At 40.9% G+C, this 20953-nt stretch overlaps 1 protein-coding gene across 1 annotated transcript in view; it reads right to left on the minus strand.

Annotated features, from left to right (window-relative positions):
- LOC102421810 (transformation/transcription domain-associated protein) overlaps positions 1-20953 on the minus strand; it is a 116575-nt gene that overhangs the window by 74929 nt on the left and 20693 nt on the right. Inside the window, 15 exon segments of the mRNA XM_023752710.1 lie at positions 854-950; positions 2232-2393; positions 3116-3385; positions 3985-4182; positions 4295-4512; positions 6366-6565; positions 8287-8438; positions 10516-10716; positions 12739-12995; positions 15035-15200; positions 17452-17643; positions 18057-18251; positions 18883-18980; positions 19069-19435; positions 20098-20332. Of these exon segments, the coding sequence (XP_023608478.1) occupies positions 854-950; positions 2232-2393; positions 3116-3385; positions 3985-4182; positions 4295-4512; positions 6366-6565; positions 8287-8438; positions 10516-10716; positions 12739-12995; positions 15035-15200; positions 17452-17643; positions 18057-18251; positions 18883-18980; positions 19069-19435; positions 20098-20332 (3008 nt within the window).

The raw sequence follows: 20953 nt of genomic DNA on the forward strand, positions 1-20953 counted from the left end.
GAAAAAATATCCTCAGGTGAGGCTTACCAACAACAAAAAGAGAGAGAACATCCTAGCAAGAGGACCATATTGCTAACAGGAATGTCTGAGGGCACCCCAAAGAAAAAATCCCAACTCAGAAAAAGTGAGAAGCTGGCAAACATCCCTGCTCTGCACCTCCCTCACTCTGGCTTACTTTGTCTTAAACACCCCACCCAGCCCCATCCTCAAGCTTGGATATTATATTCTCTGTTTCTCAGCTTCTCTACCGCTAATTCAAGGATTCTGACAATAATTTATTAAGGGTATAAATATCAACAGATCAAGAGACAAAGTCAACTTAAAAAACCTGTATTGGGTATTACCAAAAAGGGGAGGAAATGACTGTTTCTAAGCACAAGGGTGAGTACTGACCTAGTATATTTTTTTAAACTTAACACAATTCCTGTACTAAACACTGATAGCTAAAATTCAGGAAAATCTAGAGCCAGCAGGATTCTCAGATGCTTCTGAATCATTACAAAGTCTATAAAGAATGTTGTATATCTTACTAAATACTCTGTTGGATGAAAATGGCAATATATGAATGGTATGACAACTCTGTTAAACCAGAATATTAGGTTCATAGAACTATAAATAGTTTATTAAATAGTAAAATTCAATTTACTATAGAATAAGAAATTATTTAAATCCTAACAATCTATATAATCCACTGACATCTCATTATCTAGTTTGATAAATACACACATAGTTTTTGATCCCACCTTAAAAACAACACAAGAAGCCAAAAAAAAAAAAATTAAACAACATAAAAGGCCACTGTCCCCTTTCACTTTTATCCCCAGTAACTTGTTTCAGATTTATATGAACTTACTTAGTGCTGCAATTCTCAAAGGCACGAGTGATGGAAGACTTTTGTAACAGGGCAGCTTTGTTAAAGCTGAATCTTCAGCCTCACACAAATTCAAAAGCTGCAAAAGATAAAGCAATGTAATTTAGCCTGCTCTTACTGTAATGACATAATAACCTCACAAGTAAAAGAGCACAGCAATCTTCCACACACCCCACAACACAATTAACTGACAAACTGAACTCAAATTCCAAAGAATTTTATTCCAGGTCAAAGGCATGTACCTTGGTTGCAGGTTCATCCCCATCCCCGATCAGGTGTGGGAGGCAACCAATCCATTGTTTCTCTCACATCCATGTTTCTCTTTCTCTCTCTCCTACTTTCACTATAAGTAAATGGAAAAAAATATCCTCAGAGGTAAGCATTAAAAAAAAAGAATTAGCCCTAACCGGTTTGGCTCAGTGGATAGAGCGTAGGCCTGCGGACTGAAGGGTCCCAGGTTCGATTCCGGTCAAGGGCATGTACTTTGGTTGCAAGCACATACCCAGTGGGGAGTGTGCAGGAGGCAGCTGATCGATGTTTCTCTCTCATCGATGTTTCTAACTCTCTATCCCTCTCCCTTCCTCTCTGTAAAAAATCAATAAAATATTTTTTTAAAAAAGAATTAATGCTTATAATCTGACTGTATCTAAAGATTAATTTCTGTTTATTACTGTCTACACACTGTAAACTGGGAAGTTTACAGTGGCAAACACTTGTAAGATGTCATCTGCCTCTGCCCATTATCTTGAATCAAGGAGCAAGTCAAGTCCACTAAGCAGCACGAGAACCCGGCAGGACAAGGCTCCAAAGTAACAGTCATGGTTCCCACCTATGATCTGCAGCTTCTCTGCTATGACCTTAGGTGTATACCAAATGCTCATGCTCAGTTTCTGTATCTTCAGGAGGTCAGAGCTACAGAGGGCATTCATGTGAAGTAAGGTCTCAACAGTGCCTGGCACGTTTAAGTGACTAATAAACTCAGTAAGCTGGCACTTGCTTGTGCCGTCTTATTCTAAGCACCAGCAGATGGGACAGTGACTAAAGCAGATGGTACAGTCTTAGCTCTAGATTACAACTTGAAGGCCCTGAAGAGCAAGTTTCCTTGGTAGAGGGCTAAGAGAGTTCAAAAGACTCAGGAAACACCCACCTTTTGTTGAACATCTGCAATCACTATGCCCACCTTCTCCCCAATCCCAGATGTAACATACGTGTGCCGAGTGCTGTGCCAGGCTATTGCTGGTTCCCTGTGGTCACCTCCCAGGCCTTCTCTGAGTGCTGCCTAACCAGTCTTCGTGCACAAAGACAGTTTACCAGACACACGTCATCACCATCCACACCACGCGTACCACCACCCCCCTACCTCTGTGTAGAACACCTTATGCTCCACCACGTTAAGATCCATTGTGAAGAGCCTGGGCTGCAATGTGGTACAGAACGTGTTCCCCTCCATCAGGCCGATCTGTGCATTGGCAGGCTGGTGTCTGAGCAAATGCTTCTTAGGTGGGACCATATCCTGGAGGACCTAGGACAGGTAAGGAGGAACTACAACTAAACACATGCCCCTCAAAAAGGCTCTCATCACAATATTCTAAAGCAATTACCAATTTGAAAATCGTAAGAGATTAAAGGTTATTACAGATGTCTTTTAATTAGGTGACAGAGAGATGTTTCATGTGCTAAAACTGGGCCATGGGTGTCTGATATACTTCATTCCTAAGGCTTCAGAGTAACCTCTCTTAAAACAAACAAACACAGCCCTGACCGGTTTGGCTCAGTGGATAGAGCGTCAGCCTGCAGACTCAAGGGTCCCAGGTTCGATTCCGGTCAAGGGCATGTACCTTGGTTGTGGGCACATCCCCAGTAGGGAGCATGCAGGAAACAGCTGATCGATGTTTCTCTCTCATCAATGTTTCTAACTCTCTCTCCCTCTCCCTTCCTCTCTGTAAAAAAATCAATAAAATATTTTTTTTAAAAAAAACACAAACACAAAACTACCAGATTGTGCTATACTGATCCAGGAAACCAACCTTCTATCCTCTTGACACTGGCCATTACCAATAGAACCATTAATATAAGCACACTGATTTTCACATATCTGAGGTTAAAAACAGCATATGTAATAGTATTTTGTAAAGTGGACACAAAATTATAAATTATGTATCCTCTAACTCTCAGATTTAAAGGGAGAAAAAAGTCTCAAAAGTTTTGATCATGTTACCCTCGTTCTGGTGACAGAAATCTCACCTCTTTATGGGGTTCCATTATCACTGTCACACTTTTTCCAGTGACCTGGGCCAAAACTTGCAGTGAATGCATAGCCTGTTTCCTCACAGTGGAATTTGGAGAGGTGACTTCTCGAACCAAGTCGTGTGTCACGTGGTGAAAAGACTTTTCCTGAGCTGCCGCAATCTCTTCCGCTTTCTCCTCATCTTTTACATCTTTTAAAGGTGTCGCACACCTCATCAGAAGCTGCTCCAGGGTGGTTTTGGCCATGGCAACGGCCCCATTGGAAACCTGCAGGCCAAGGACTCCTTCGATCAAAAAGGGAACAATGCTGCCCAGGACACCCATGTCTCCTGCACAACCTGCCTGCCATAAACATTGTCTCTAAGGGGGGTCACGCCCCTCGTGCCAACTACTTTAATAAGACTACTTCATAACTTCCATTAGGTACTTATAGGTAATTCCTGTGTCACTCAGAAAGGAAAACGTGGTGTAGACAGGATCTTTGTATTTACCAAACAGATAAGCTGGCGATGCCCAGATATTCTGCCTGCATATACGTTCATAAAGAATGCAGCGTCTGTGGAAATGCTGGACCGTGTGCACTACTGAGCCCCAAGACAAGACTGAGGAGTGGTGCTTCCTTCACAGGTCACAGATGTTCTGTGGTAAGTTCTCTGGTTTCTGACTGCTCCTTATGAAGACAGATAGGTATCTGATAACCAGAGAAAACCTAGAGGGGTTCTGATCTGTCCTTTTATTGAAGGTGTTGTTATAAAACCTAAGCTTTTAGGAGAGCAAATTTGCAGAACTGACTCTTGCTACCTATTCTCCAGCAAATCAGCTTCTTGAGACAGCTTGGTTATAGGTTTGGAGCCACCATCACCTACCTCTCCAGTTAAGTCCATCATGACAAAGAGAAGCGCTTTGAGGAATGTCTGCTGGTTCTGCAAAACCCAAGTGAGAGGCAGCCGCTCCATGAGAAACTTAATGGACACCACACCCCCCAACTTTGCATACCAGGCCTGCTCATAACAACACGCACACAAGCGCTCCACAATGTAAGAAAACAGAGGCAGCTGGCATGCCTGGAGAGAAAAACAAACACAAACCTTAATGTGTTACTGCAATTCTTAAACTACCAGTTTCTAGAATGACACCCTCAGGTACAAACCCCACAAATAGGAGATCTGGCCTTACCCTCTCCTTTGAGCCCAGGATGATACTTGCAACATCAAATATCACAGCAAGAGCCACCTCTCCAATCTTGCAAAGTTCCTTTTCTTCATATGCCATACATATAGCTATGGCATCAATGAGAACCAATGGATCCATTCCTTTCGACCCGTTTTCTTCACTATGAAACATGGCTGTGCTGGGCTGGCTGCCCACCTGGTAGCAAGGCAGCAAGAAAGGACCTGGAGGAGAGCACAGGGCGCATGAGAGAGAAGAGTATCCGCATACCAACATTCTTGTCCCTCAAACTGCAAAAGTACCTCATTTTCTTTTCTTTGAGGTTAGGAACTTAATACTTTAGACCAACTTCTATTAAACTCAATATTTTTAAACTAAGGAGTCTGATTTACACTAAGGTAATTTTTCTGAATGTTTTCCATTAAACACTGTATTACTTTCAGATTTCCTCAATCATAAGTCAAAAATGTATTAATTTAAAATAAGAACCACTCGCTGGTTTGGCTCAGTGGATAGAGCGTTGGCCTGTGGACTGAAGGGTCCCAGGTTCAATTCCAGTCAAGGGCACATGCCTGGGTTGCAGGCTCAATCCCCAGTAGGGGTGTACAGGAGGCAGCTGATCAATGATTCTCTCTCATCATTGATTTTTCTATCTCTCTCTTTCCCTCTCCTTTCCTCTCTGAAAGCAATAAAAATATATTTTAAAAAATAGTTTATTTCTCCTAAAATATTCTCATGGCCGACTTTTAAAAAAAAGAAAAAAAGAGAGAGAACCACAATCAGGTACCTTCTTTTTAAACAGTCATTCAAGCCGAAACCGGTTTGGCTCAGTGGATAGAGCGTCGGCCTTCAGACTGAAAGGTGCCAGGTTCGATTCCGGTCAAGGGCATGTACCTGGGTTGCGGGCACACCCCCAGGAGGAGATGTGCAGGAGGCAGCTGATCGATGTTCCTCTTTCATCGATGTTTCTAACTCTCTATCCCTCTCCCTTCCTCTCTGTAAAAAATCAATAAAATATATTTTTTTATAAATAAATAAAAAGTCATTCAACAGGCCAAAGGGCAGAGCATGGGAATGACTATGAGTTACCCTCTGTACATTCCTGACATACATATAACAATCAAAAGCAACAATTCACAAAAAAAAAAAAGCAACAGCACCCAGGTATGACACCCAACATACACACAAAGAACAATCTGCCAGCAACTATTAATGCCTCACAGGTGCCTAGGACCCACAAGTTGGGAATTATCAAAAAACTTACAGGTCTGCTGTAAAGTTAACGTTAACACAGAAGAAACACTGAGAAACAATCTAAGTGCTAAATTGTACAGTACCAACTGTCCAGGCCAAGAGTTACGAGGGGAAAGTCCCACATGTTCTACAGCCTCAAGAAAGCCCATCATCGTTCTCCAGGGTGAGGGCTCTGAGGACATGCCCGAGTGCAGTGCTCCTCAAGGGCGTCCACTGGCCAGCACTAGCCTGGGAGTTGTTACACAAGTTGGGAGTAAGTGTTCAGAAACTTACAGAGCACTGGGCAGCCCTGACAGTCCTACTGTCTTCTACCAAACCACCAGTCTGTAGTGGCTTAAAAATAAAGCCAAGAAGACAAACTCTGTCCTTCACACCCAGAGCCTGAGAACCCCTGCAGCAGAAGCAAGTAGCTATTCCAGGCAAAGAGAAGAGATGGGTGAGCATCCCAGGAGCAGAGATGAGCACTGCAAGGGAGCCTTCGAGGAGCTGGCTGAAGAGCAGAGAGGTGACGATGGAAAACACATGGAGGAAGGTCAGCAATACGTGTAACTGCAAACTGTCTCTGTTTACACAGCCAACACTATTCAGCCCCCTTTTTCATAAAAACACAAAGGGCCGAGATACTGAGTGCATTTTATAGCCAACACTTGGAAACAATTTTCACAATACAGCATCCATTGCTGAAATACCAATGATCTTTTTCAAGTGAAAAATTAGAAAACAAAGGCCAAAAATCAATCAGCCAACCTCAGCTTCTCTGAAACACCACCATGTCCTGACCAAGTTTTTGAAGTCAAATAACCAGTTGCTTGGCCCCACTCACCACACTGCTGGGCAACTGCCACCATTGTGTAGTGGCGGATCAGGCTGGCTACAAAGGGCAGGGCGCTGGGCCGAAGATCTTTAATGACTGCAGACATGAATGCCCCAGTCAAAGCCTGCTCAAATGTCTTCCGAGCTGGAGTATCTTGTGCTTTGTAGCGATGTGATATGATGACATTAGGTATGGTCTTTTCTGTAAAGCTGGAAGACAAAATTTAATCCACCATCATAACACCAAAGTCCTGAGCTGATGGCTTCACCATGACTTTTTTTTTTTATTTCAACCCACCCTCCTTCCTCATTCAGATAGGACCGAGTAAATTAATTTCTCTGCTTTAATTTCAGTATGAACACTTATAACCACTGATTCATCAAATATGTTCTACCTGATAGCAGCACAGGCAATGGATCAGAGGGAAATAACAAAAGGGCAGCAGATTCAATTTTTTATAATATTTCATTTTAGGTTTGAATTTATCTTTTATAATTTATCTTTTATAATTAAACTAGTGGCCTAGTGCACGGATTCATGCACATTGAAAGGAAATTAATTAGAAAAAATATTTTAATATAGCTATTCACCCTTTCTCTATAATAGAAGTGTCAGAGATGAAAGAATATTAGTAAAATGTATATGACAACAATATATAAATTGATTGATAAACAATATGATGTAAAAACAGACATGATATAAAACTAAAAACATGTTATAAAAACAAAGACATGATATAACAGCATTGATAAAAACAGTAACTGATAAATTGATTAAACTTATTCTAATATTATCCTGTATACCACATTAAGAGTAAAAACACTTTCAGAGTGCTTGAATAATTTCCCTTGTCAATAAAAATATTTTTAGCCCTTGCCGGTTTGGCTCATGGATAGAGCGTCAGCCTGTGGATTGAAGGGTCCCAGGTTTGATTCCAGTCAAGGGCACATGCCTGGGTTACAGGCTCCATCGCCAGTAGGGGTGTGCAGGAGACAGCTGATCCATGATTCTCTCATCATTGATGTTTCTCTCTCTCTCCCTCTCCCTTCCTCTCTGAAATCAATTTTTTAAAAAAGAAGAAAAAAATAAAATTCTCATTACTGAGTTATTTAAATACATGTATATTTTTTTAAAGTAAAAGTTTGAAATACCTAAATGATTTTTTTAAAAATTTGCACGTCAAATTTACTTTTGTTAAACTTCTTGTTTTTTTAATATATATATTTTTTATTTTTAGATTTTTATTTAATATGTTCCATAAAACTCCCAGAGTTGTTTTTTTTTGCTCAATTTTTTTGCACAAGTATTTAGCTCAATTTGACGTTTGTTCTTTTCTATTATGATTCTTAACAGCTTTGAGAAATAAGTTATATACCATAGAATTCATTTATTTTAATTATATGGTTCAATGAGTTTTACATTTCTATAGTTGTACAACCATTACCACTATTCAATTTTAAGACATGTCACCCCAAAAAGTCAATCCCTCTCCCACCCCCATGCCAACCACTGACCACAACCTAAATTATAGGAGCAAAATACAAATATCACATGACAAATATCTGGAGAAAGAAAATATCACTATGGACTGGAAAAGTAAAAGATCCACTGAGTATCACGTGACAGGCGCTGTGAATATAATGGTGGGCAGAAGAAAGAGAAAAGAGTATGACCCTTGGTTCTTGAAACTTCCAACCTAATGAGGAGTCAATCATAAAGGCAGATCACAACTGATAAATTCTAATACTCAAGCACCCAATTTCTCCCATTTTCTCTAAAAGCCAACGGAAGCATTATTAGGCAAATAACATGTCGTTTTCCTAACTAGAAGGAACATGCTCATAACATTAAGATATCTTAAAGGTCCTCTCCATCCCTCATTCCTGAAGCAAGGTATATTTAATTGCAGAGAATTAAATTACCAACATACTTAGGGTGTGCAAGCAGCTGGTAGAGAGCATGTTTATTGTCCTCTAGACTCATCATTGCCACCAGGAAGCACTTGATCACTTCCCACGCCTGCCTCCGGTAGTAGGGCTCAGTGTTGGCACTTTTCAGGCAGTCCAGAGCGGTTTCAATGGCCTATGACAACAAATAAAAACAAAAGTTATAGTTGGTACCAAATTACATGTCCTTGAAAGTCTTTCACTGAAAGCATTCGCAACACCCAAAAGAATCTTAATGCGTATTTTTTTCTCTTGAAGTGAGCAGAGTGGGACTACACAGGGTAGCAAGTACTCCCTGTGTAAGACCTCCAGAGAAGGCGATGAAAGTATCATGAATAAGGAACTGCACAGTTCAAATTAAAATGTAAAATGGAGTTTACTAATTTTGTGCTTAAACAGCCAATGGGAGATTCCAGAAATTAAATGAGCCTATAAGAGTCCTTGTGGTAGATTTGCTGGATTAAACTAGACACTGGGTCATCTACACACTTATCAAGGTCCTCAAGAGAATAATGAACTTTCTGCAGACCACAGACTTTCCTGTGTCTAAGTTCAAAACTAGACAACTTTCCTAAGCTTTCACTAAATTCCTCTTTAAAAGAGAAAAAGGTTTACATCTTTTTTTTTTCAGAACACCTATATAGCTACACTCATATTTTTATCCTTTTCATTTCAATGAAATTGACCAGAAAGGCAGGGGAGGAACAATCACACAGAAAAATAATTTGAAGCCTTTAACAGCTAAGATATTAACTTAATGATAATTATATACATATGTATCAAAGAACTAATCTGTATCAAAAATTAAACATTTATCCAGGCTCTGTGTGAGGAGCCAGAAAAAGATCCGACAGGGACAGAGCCCTGCACTCCAGACCCAGCCAGGCGACAAAGCACACAGGGCCGCTCAGTGTGATACAGCTTCTCACCACATCACCCCAGCCGTGTGTCTGAGTCTTCTGGGGCACGGCAGAACTGTCGTTTCTCCTACTGCCTCTAATCTGGTCATTAATAGGTAATAAATCATGTGAGGATAATTTTAGAAATTTTATTTTTAAGAATCAATGTAAGCTATGAGCCAATTACCCACTGAAAAAAAATGACTGTTTTAACGGAAATTTACTGGCACTGGGGTTGGTCTCGCTGGTCATTCCCTTTGCCTAGTCGACTCCTTCAGCTCACTGGGCATGCCACGGCCCTGAGGATGCTGCCTGCTGGGAAAGGAGCTCCACAAGCACCATAAAGTTTCCATAAAGGTGCAGGACTGTGGAAGCCTATCTTCAAAACCTGGGTTCTCCCACCCTAGCTGGTGTGGCTCAGTTGGTGGGAGCATCATCCTATACACCAAAAGGTGGCAGATTCAATTCCCAGTCAGGGCACATAACCAGTAGGGGGCGTGTAGGAGGCCGCTGATCAATGATTCTCTCTCATCATTGATGTTTCTATCCCTCTCTCTCTCTTCGTTCCTTTCTCTGAAATCAATAAAAACACTAAAAAACAAACAAACCAGTAAGTTCCAGGGCCAGGTGGGCAGGGCATCACCTTCTGGTCCCTCAGGAAAGATGGACCTGCTCAAGGGTCCAAAGCCTCAGGGGTAACACCCCTCCACTGGCCTCCTGGTGGTATGAAAGCTCCCTCACCCACCTATCTGTCTCCAAATAAATCTCATTCTTCTTTGAGTTATAAATTCCCTCACAAAAAAGAGTACATGTTTTATTCACATATTTTCAAATAGGAATTCTTAAAAAGAAACTTATAGTATCACTAGAGGTCCGGTGCACAAAATTCGTGCACTGGGGGGGGGGGGGGGGGGGGGCGTGCATCCCTCAGCCCAGATTGCAAAAGGGCGCAGGCCAGGCCAAGGGACATCATCAGTGCATGATCGGGGCCAAGGAGGGACATGGGAGGTTGGCCAGCCAAGGAGGGACCGCAGGAGGGCTCCAGGGCGTGTCCCACCCTTCTCGCTCAGACCCCAGCGGCAAGCTAACCTACCAGTCAGAGCGTCTGCCCCTGGTAGTCAGTGCACGTCATAGTGACTGGTTGACTGTCTGCCCCCTGGTGGTCAGTAAATGTCATAGCAAGCGGTTGAGCGGCCTTAGCATATCATTAGCATATTATGTTTTGATTGATTGGACTACTGGACGACCGGACACTTACCATATTAGACTTTTATTATATAGGATTAAGAAGCTCCCAGAGACTTCCAAATTTACCTTCTCCATTGGAAGCTGAAGAGATGCTTTACAATCGGAGAACTCCACTGTAATACTGGGGCCTTGAACTTCAGTCAAAACATAGTGCAGCTTCTGGGATTCCTTTAACATCTTCCTGTTACTGCCACCAAATTTACCAAGTACACGATAGGCTACATGAGAAATGCTATCAGCAGGATTGCGTAAAGTACGCCATAAAGCCTAGAAATCAACACGCTTTCATTAAAATCCTTTCAAGGTAATGCATTCACATGGCTCACAAATTAAAACCCAAAAGTTATAAAAGACTATTCAGCAAAATTTCTTCCTTCTCTTTCCCCCAAACTAACAAATTCCCTTTCTTGGGAGAAGCCAGTGTTACTGATCTTGTGTATTCTCCCAGAAAAAGTTTATGTCTTTACAAAAATGCATATATAAATAAAAACATTCTTCCATGCTCCTGAAGCACAAATGGTAGCATAGTAAATACTGCAGAGCTGAAAAGCAAGAAAACTAAGCAATATATAGCTTAGGCATCTTTACAAAATGGGATTGGGAGGAACATAGAGAGAAATGTGGTTTACTGGTAAGTTCTCATCCTGGGGTTAGATGGTAAGTTCTCAGATTTTTACTTCTATTATAACTTCAAAACATGATATATAAATCATCTATTTAAATTATCTTATACATTAGGAAGGATGGCAAAGGGGGAAAATGTGGATCATGTTGGGACCTGCATTATTAGGAAGAATAAATAATGTGTACCTTGTACACACATACTCAACTGTTCCATTTTCCATTTTCCCAGATAAATGATCATATCTTGAAAATTACCATAGCTCATTATTAAAATCTATTTCTTAAATCACCTTCTGAAACAATGCCCAATATTAGTGTCTAGCAATAATCAATAGAAAATCTTGGTACTTTCCTCTAAAGCAAAATTCCAATTTCTCTTATGTACCTGTAGGTCCAAAGAGGCTTCTCATTAATAACTGCTGAGAGGTGTTGTCTAAGTCCTCTCACCTCTACCCCCTCTACCTGGCCTACCTAATCCTCACTTATCTTCAGAAGTGACCTCTGCTTTACTCCCTGGGAGGGGCAGGTAGTGGGAATTAGTGTTTCTGTGCTTCTGATCTCCAAATACTCACGTAGACTTAGCTGGTTGATGGAGCTAAAGTGAGACAGCTTATCCCACTTGCCCAGTGGATAGGTTACTGCGCCTCCAAAAGCAGCCAGGGACCTGTCTCTCCCTGGGGCTGTCTGCCTCACAGAATGGCAAGAGGCTGGAGAACCCCTCCCTGCCTCCTCCTCCCACATGGTGCTCAACCACCATGGGGCAGTTCTTCCAAGTTGCCATCTCCAATCTTTTCTGCCCAAAGACTTCTGTCCTTTAGGGGTTACTGAGTCCCCATCATATAAAGCTGTCAGAATTCTGATCCCAGTGTGGGGTCAAATACTCTATGCTAATGGGGCACATGAGTAAGTAACAGGTAGCCTAAACCTCTAACAATTACCAACCACATTACAAATCAATAACAGCAGCAAAAAATGAAGGAAAAACCTGATATCTGACATATGAACTCTAATGAACAAAAAATACAAAATGTTGCCTGGCCAGTGTGGCTCAGTTGGTTGGAATGTCATCCCGTACACCAAGAGGTTGAGGATTCATTCCTGGTCAAGGTACATATCCAAATTTCGGGTTTGATCCCTGGTCAGGGCACATGTAGGAGGAAACTGATCGATGTCTCGCTCTTTCTCTCTCTCCCTTCCTCTCTCTAAAAACAAATCAAAAAAATTTAAGACTGTTAAAAATATCTATATATAAAATGTTTGCAGACAACTATGTTTTCCCTTAGTAATCTGCACCTCTGTACTGTGTAGCTCAAGATCTTTTGTGAATAAAGAAAGGATCTCCTGGAAGCAACAGTGACCATATACCTGCCTTTGTAAGTCACCAACTAAAGGAACAAGATACCTGTAAAAGCCTCCAAAAAAGAGGGCAGTACTGCGAAACAAATAGTCACTCAATACTTACAGTATTTCTTTACATATTGTCATAGCCAGAAGATGCACAAAATAAGTTGAAAACTTCACCATTTCATCCTGCAGATAGTCCACCACAGAGCATGGAGAGCTCAACAGAGACCCGTCACTGCCAGCCAGATGGCCTAAAATCTTCAGTAGGAACTAACATGAGCACCTAGCGCCCTCTGCTGGCACTTAGGAAAACAAACTTACCTGCATGAGCTCTGCGCGTACTGGCTGAATGTGGTCATACAGGAAATCGGGCTGCAGGTTGTCCACACACAACTCCAGAGTCCTCAGGCCTTGGCTGACCAACGTCTGAGAGCCATTGAGAGCAGACACCAAGGGATCCATTAACATGGGCAAATACGGCAAGAGAGAGCTCAGCCGTACAGGCACCGTGAGACACAGCTCCACGAAGAGATCCTTCATGTGCTGCTTATGCAGGCCGCTCTGCAACATGTTCAGCCCTAATAACAGGGTGTGGGACAGTCAGAGGTGAAGTTGCCATCCAGACACAGGCCAAAGTTAACTGTACAAAATAACTGGTACACTTTTCATTATATACATCAATGTGATGATAGGAAGACTTCTTATGCCTTATAAGCTACTATATTAATTAGCTAACCCTATTCTATAACTGCATCCACGATCCCCTTTGTCTGTGCTAGTCATAGTGACAACAGCAAGCTGCATATAATTATTATATACTATGTTATAATTATAATAACATATCTTGTAATATATTACACATCAACCTTTTTAAAATGTTACACTATTAATAAGCCCAATCTAAAGACAGAGACTTCTGATATGATAACATTCATCTCAAGTTTGAGGTTTACAATCTTATATCTCAAGTTTCCAGTAGGTCAGTTGATGTTTATGCTCTAAAATATAAATATTTTTCCAAAAATCCACTTTTGTTTCTTATAGAGAGGAGCCTCCTTCTTATAAAATCAACCTCCCCACTCTTCATGAGGGTAACCAAGTATTTCCTGAGCTCCTTCCTAACTAACACGAATCAGGTCAAGACTAGCTCAGAGCACTTAGAGGCAAGCTAGAAAGAGAAAAGCATGTGACTCAGCAGACCCAACACAAGGTGCATCCAGGTACTGCAGGTTAAAGAGAGCTCAGTGAAGAGGTGACAGGCAAGTCATCATAGGGTAGGAGGAGGAGGATAAAAAGAGGGAAAGGCTAAGTCCCCAGAAGGAGATATGCTTGAACAAAACAGAGTAGGGAGAGATGAGCTTGGGGACAGCAGAGAGTGTACAGGAAGAAATCAGACTGATCAGAGCAGAGGGCTCAGGTTAAGGAATTACGGAGATGGGTTTAAATACGAACAAAGGAGCCTGATTATGGTTAAGCACTTTGCCTGGTGGACTTATGACCATGTTACATTTAATATCCAAATATGTATTTCCCAGTTGCCTTCTGGGTATACAATGTTGTAAATGGCTTCTCTTTAAAGAATTTACAAAGAAAATTTAGATTTAATCCTTTGCTAAGATACCAGGAGCTCACACTTACAAAAATACAAATTCCTAAGATAATGTTTCTAATCAGTTCACACCCACAAACATTGGATGGACTCAAGATAGATCTTCTTTAGCTTTACATTTTGAAAGCATTTCTAATTATACAGGAACTAGTGACCTGGTGCGCGAATTCATGCACATTTAAAGGAAATTAATTAGAAGGTGGCCAGCGGGTAGGACTGGGCGAGAGGGGCCAGACACACCCTGGAGCCAATCTCCAGCAATCCCTCCCAGCTGGCCACACCTTGGGCAGCGCCAAGGCTCGAAGGACATCTGTGGAGTGAGCAGGGGGTCCCTTCAGCAAGTGGGGTCCCTGGGCCTGGCCTGTGGGGATCAGGCCAAAACCAGCTCCCAAGGGGTCCCAGAGTGGGAGAGGGCACTCTACAAAGTTGCTGCGTTGAGCGTCTGCCCCTAGTGGTCAGTGTGCTTCATACCAGCTGGTAGCTGGTCGGATGGTTGCTTAGCCTTTTATATATAGATTATTGAATTCTGGTTGTGTAAAGCAACTAAATAAAAATATAAACTTATAAATCAGCTTTAAAACTTGTTTTCCCTTCTTGTTCTGATTCTCTTTCAAATCTAGGGATTCCTGATCTTACAAAACCACTAGAAACAACCCTCTAGACTTGCTTACCAAATGCTATAAAAATACAACCAAGTCCTAACTGAGGAAACCAAAACCTTCCAACTCTCATTCAACTCTGAGTATAGAGAAAGAGACCAGAACTGAATGGGGAGAGGGGGCTCCTTTCAAAGTCCCACTGACTTTAAAGACAGTGGAACACAGGGACTGAAGGGCCTCATTCTCATTCTCCCTCTCCCTCTCTCTCTGGGGGGGACATACATATATCTCCTCACGATGACCTTCAATGGGTACAGAGGATGAACCCCAGCAACTAAGGGCAGCCACACACACAAGGCTAAAAGTCACGCACACAAGGCTAAAAGTCAACCAAAATCATTGCTCTGACCTTGCAAGAGGTTTGGAAGAAGAGGCAAAAATTCCTGATACAGGAGATCATGGCTACCGCCCCCAATAGAGCGGAACAGGGCCCGAAGCAGCAGGAAGTAGTTATAGGGCTCTTTGGCAGTCTGTGCGAGCTCCATGGAGCTGTTCACAATCTTGTGCAGGTGGGGCTGCAGGATACAGAAAAGACAAGTTAGTAGGCTCTAATGAGGCGGATCCACATCCCCAACAACTGTGCTAAACATTCATTGCAATCAGACAGGAACGGAAGGTAATTCTTTTTTTTTAAATTTTTTTATTGATTAAGTTATTACATATGTGTCCTTATCCCCACATTACCCCACATCCCCCCCACTCATGCCCTCACCCCCCTGTTGTCTGTGTCCATTGGTTAGGCCTATATGCTTGCATATAAGTCCTTTGGTTGATCTCTCCCCTTACCCCCACCCTCCCCTACCCGGAAGGTAATTCTTATAAATTTATTGAAAAACAAAACAAGAACTTGCCAACTTTTATTTGACTCAAATTAATTTCTCTTAAAATATATGTTGGTTTCCACCAGTTTGGGTGTGAAAGAAGCATTTAATAGGTTCCTATCTGTCAACTCTGCAGTTCTCATGAATATAGTCACTCATGTATAAGACTAAATAACCAAACAAGATGAAAGAAGCCTTTTTCCTATGACAATCTAAATGCAACAAGTAATCTAAAGGAACTAAACTTCCCTAGCAACCAAATACGTAAAGTTTGGAAGAACCTCAAAAGACATTTATGAGAGACTTGATCGAAAAATAGGTATTTCTTTTTAATAAAAGAAGCACTTTAGCCGAAACCGGTTTGGCTCAGTGGATAGAGCGTCGGCCTGTGGACTGAAAGATCCCGGGTTTGATTCCGGTCAAGGGCATGTACCTGGGTTGCGGGCACATCCCCGGTAGGAGATGTGCAGGAGGCAGCTAATCGATGTTTCTCTCCCATCGATGTTTCTAACTCTCTATCTCTCTCCCTTCCTCTCTGTAAAAACTCAATAAAATATATTTAAAAAAAAAAAAAAAAAGAAGCACTTTAATATAAAAGCACTTTATTAGCTTACAGTACCTTTAGTTAACATTTTTATCTTGTATTTCAAATCCTAGTTTTGACATGTGACAGGTTAAATTTAACATGATACTTTCTTGCAGGTATATTTAAAGTGAACTGTGAACTGTAAACTGTTGGTATAATCACTAATACAATTCCAAACTTGTTACTGTAAATAGCATATTTATTTTACAGAATAAATATGTTCTCTAGGTAAAAAGTTATATGAATTTATGATTTCAATATTTTTCTTGAACATCTTCCTATCAGTCTTCCCCCCCCCTCCCCAATTAGGTTTTGTTTTTGTTGTCATTCTGTATAGTTATATCTAATGTCGGTACAAATTGAATTATTTGACCATACCAAGTTATTTGGATACATTACAATTAAGTACTTTTTTTAAAATCAAGTATTTTTCTTCCATATTGACAGAAAAGTAATGTTAAGGTTAACAGATAACTATATAACTGAAAAAGACTAAGAAAAGCATCACATAAAAGCACAGATTACTGCTTTTTATCATTATCTGTACTTTTACTCTAGAAAAAAAAAGGATCTTATTTACAGATTCAAATTTTCCCCATCTCTCTTCAGACTCAACTGGTGATAACATTCAACTTTCTATAGGAATTAAAATTTTGCCCTAAGTGGAAGTGAATGTTTACAAGGTATTTGTTCTGTCATCTGCCATTTTTAAAGGGTGACTTAACCATGGGTTCATTTTTACCCCTTTTCTACATTCAACCAACTGATAAAATCAAATTATACAAGATTAGTCATCTATAAAAATGTTGGAGATACACTCCTCCAAGATGATCTGAATTAAGGAACACAAATGCTTAGAATTCTTGATCTAAACATTCCATTCAGGAATGTTTATGTATTGCCACAGAGAATATGAATACACAACAAAGTTAAAGTGAAAAATGGCTGATATATCTCATCAGATTTGAGAGGTAAGTGAAGACATTTTTTTCCCTTCTATAATCTTTTGCATCACTTAATTTTTAAAATAAGGATAATATGCTTCTAATTTTGTGTAAACCAGAAAAAAAAAACTGAATTTAAAAGAGAAAACTAGTGGTAGCAATATTAATGATAATCCACTGCCTACCATAGGAGTTATGAAATTTTCATTTTAAATCACCAGATAAATTAAGCTCTGCTTAGAAATACATGAAATGTGTTCCATACTTGGCCCTTATTTGTTGCAAATATTTTAACTCTAAAAGCACTTTACAAATATAAAAAGAGCCATTCCGGTTTTTGTTCAAAAGTGAAAACAAGACTTAAACAATAACAAACCCTAAAACAAAGTACTACTTGAATCTAAATAAGCTTTACCTTTAGCATTTGTTCATTTTCAGCTGCAAAGAGGGAGACTGAGCCAAAGACCAATTTAAACAGCTTGAGGTACAGGTTGGAGAGCTCCACGTTGGAGCCCATTTCTGGCAGGCGATCAAGGAGATATTCCACCAGAATTGTAGCAAACAGAGCAGAGGTAGTAGGATTTGCCAAGAAGGAATTGGCAACAATCTATCAAAACAAGAAAAGAATGTTACAAAAAATAATCCCTTCCCCAAAACAGCTTTAAGAGAAATATACTCCAAAAACACAAAATCAGACACTCCCAGAAATTAATTACTCACCAAAAAAAACCAAAAAACAAAAAAACAGATATACTGAGCCTTGAGTGGAACAGTTCAAGTACTTAATCTGTTATTCTGTCCTTACCATCAAACACCAAGAGCCTATACCTAACACATATTGAATTTCTACTAATGAAAACTGGTCCAAAGCATCTTGAGATTTTGAGAGGGAAATTTTATATTTCTCTAAATTTTGCTCTAAAAGCACAGTCTTACACATCATATTTAGAAAATCCTCCAAATAAACAGAGTACCAAGAATTCATGTATGTTGAAAGTATATAAGAAAGGAGTTTTATACCTGAAGAGCATAATTCTTTGAGATTCTTTCCACCATATAAGGGACTGTAGTTTGAAAGATTTCTTTAAATGTTAAGGGATTCATCATTGTGAACACACCAGCAAAGTGTTCCAATACCTCCTTCTCTTCCTTCATTCTAACAGTCTGGCAATTTGCTACTCGAATGTATGTTTGTCCATTTCCTGCTATCTGGACCTAACATAGGAAAAAAACAAACCATGGGCATTAAAATCAAACATCTCTGAATATATTCCATCACCTAATCAGATCAGCTGCATACTTAAAACAGAGCACTTGAATTAGATAATAAATACCCCTCTGAAATCTTTCAAATTCTCTATTCTTAGTTTAATTTTAGAAAATAATTTTTTAGCCCTCACACGAGGAAGTTTTTATTGATTTTTAGAGAGAGGACGGAGAAGGAGAGAGAAACATTGATCAGTTGCCTCTCGTACATGCCCCAACTGGGGACTCACAACTTTTTTTAGTGTACGGACAACCCTCCAACCTAGCCAGGGCTAGAAAATCATTTTTTAAAAAAACAATGATTTTCTTAGGAGTTCCAAAAAGGAACAAATTTAGTAAACTTAAATCTTATTTCTATTACATTCCATTTGTACCACCTCCCCCCAAAAGACACCCACTGACACTTATAAACAGAAATTCTCACCATAAATTCAATGCTGTGCTACAGAACAAAAGCAACTTGGACGTAAAATACTGTAGACCACCCAAAAATAACAGAACTCTCAAGATCTGTTCCATCACTAACATCTCTAATTTTAAGGGATAATTTCAATAGACTGGCTTAAGGGCACTGCCTTACCTGATAAATATCTAAAGCCTGCATTGCATATTTCACAAGTTTTATGTAAATCTGAGTTTCTTTGGGCTGTAACTGCTTGTTAGGGATGAACTGAGCTTCTGGAAAAGAGATAGCATAATAAGTCAATGCGAATAAAACCCACTCTGCCAAACACTGTTCGTCTGAATAATTCAAGAGCATAGTTACCACCAGGCGCTTTACATGACGTTATGCCCCACGTGATTGTCTTGACACCACAGACCAAGGTTTTTACCAAACTTCGACAATCTGTGACTTGAAATGTCTGCTTGTCCTCCTTGTCCTTTTCTCCTTGCTTCTCAAAGGAAGGCATAGGGGCTGGGGTCACAGGGGTGGCAGGGGGAGGGGGAGGAGGTGGGGCTGGGGCTGGGGTGGGAACAGGGGCTGGGGATGGGGCAGGGCCCGGAGCTGTGGGGGCAGCGGGCACTCCCGGCAGAGCTGCTTCCACGGCTCCGAGTTCTGACTGAGGCTTGCACTTCTTAAAAATGGCAGAGAGCTGGTAGCGAGCAATGGTGTGGAATTTGAGAACAAAAACCTAACAGGATGAGAAAGTGGAGAGATAAGACAAAAATCATTCTTTTAAAATGGTCAACAACCCTATCAGAAGACAGGATAAGAAACACTCTCTGAAACCATCTGCTGAAATCATTCTGCTTTGTATAAAAAGAGAGTGTGCTATTTTTCCCCTCCGGTAACTATCAATGTATCACTATCTCCACTACACCGGTGAAGACCCCACTCAGGACAGCTGACAACTGGCCAGACAGGCAGGACAAAAACTGCTCCATGGTCCATACAATTGCCTGCTGGCAGCAGGCATCACACTTTATCCCTCACCCACATCCCCAATGGGGCACCTCGCCAGAGATGTTCTCAGCTATCTGAGCACTATACTATGTGGTGTCTCAGGACCCTTGCCAGACTGTACTCAGAGGTCTCATGTGCTGTTTTATTTGTCTCTCATAACAACCCTATACAACAGACAGAGAGTATCCCTGGTTAGAAGAGAAGTTCAGCATCCCACTCACACACACTTGACTAGTTAATGGGGGAGCAGGGATTTAAACCAAAGTAATCAAATGCCTAGGGTCACGCCAGGCAAACTGGCAGCTCCATAAACTTGCCAGTAAAGCACTGGTACAAGCTCAGCAGCAAGTGGGATTAAAGAGCATGGGGACCTATCTGGAGAGCTGGTACCTCCAGCATCCGCATCAGGACATCTCTCCCGTTGCCGCTCTCCTGTTCGCTCTTGGAGCGGATGCAGTCCACCAGGTTCAGCAGGAGCTTGCAGGACATGGTCTGGATGCTGCTGGGCAGGGACTCGTCATCAATGTTCTTGGCAAAGAGTTGGACAGCGAGGGAGAGGTCACTGAGGGGCAGATGCTGACGAACGTGGTGCACGAGGTCAGCCAGAGTGCTGTAGGCGAGGGGCCTGTGGGAAGAGACGTCTGCTAGTGTGCATCTCAACGTTCCCCCAGGACCACATCTCCAAGCCACCCTCCCTACCATTACCTGCCCAGGAACACCACCACTGGGATAGGACATTTGGGGCACACTTTATAGCAGTGATGGCGAACCTTTTGAGCTCAGCGTGTCAGCATTTTGAAAAACCCTAACTTAACTCTGGTGCCGTGTCACATATAGAAATTTTTTGATATTTGCAACCATAGTAAAACAAAGATTTATATGTTTGATATTTATTTTATATATTTAAATGCCATTTAACAAAGGAAAATCAACCAAAAAAATGAGTTCGCGTGTCACCTCTGACACACGTGTCATAGGTTCGCCATCACTGCTTTATAGCTTTCCGGTTTCCCCAGCTACACAGCTGACACTCTAATCTTGGTGTTTAAATCTTTACTTTCCAAATTCATGCATGTCATAGCAACACTAGCACACAGAATTAACATGAGCTCAATTATGCACTGAATGGATTTTGTTGCTCAAAGATAAATAGTATGTATCAATTAATACCTTATATACAGGGCAGGGCAAAAATAGGTTTATAGTTGCAAGTATGTAAAAACAGTTTATTTTGTATTATGATTTA

This window comes from Myotis lucifugus, unplaced genomic scaffold (genome assembly GCF_000147115.1).
Source record: "Myotis lucifugus unplaced genomic scaffold, Myoluc2.0 scaffold_1, whole genome shotgun sequence".
Taxonomy (NCBI): Eukaryota; Metazoa; Chordata; class Mammalia; order Chiroptera; family Vespertilionidae; genus Myotis; species Myotis lucifugus.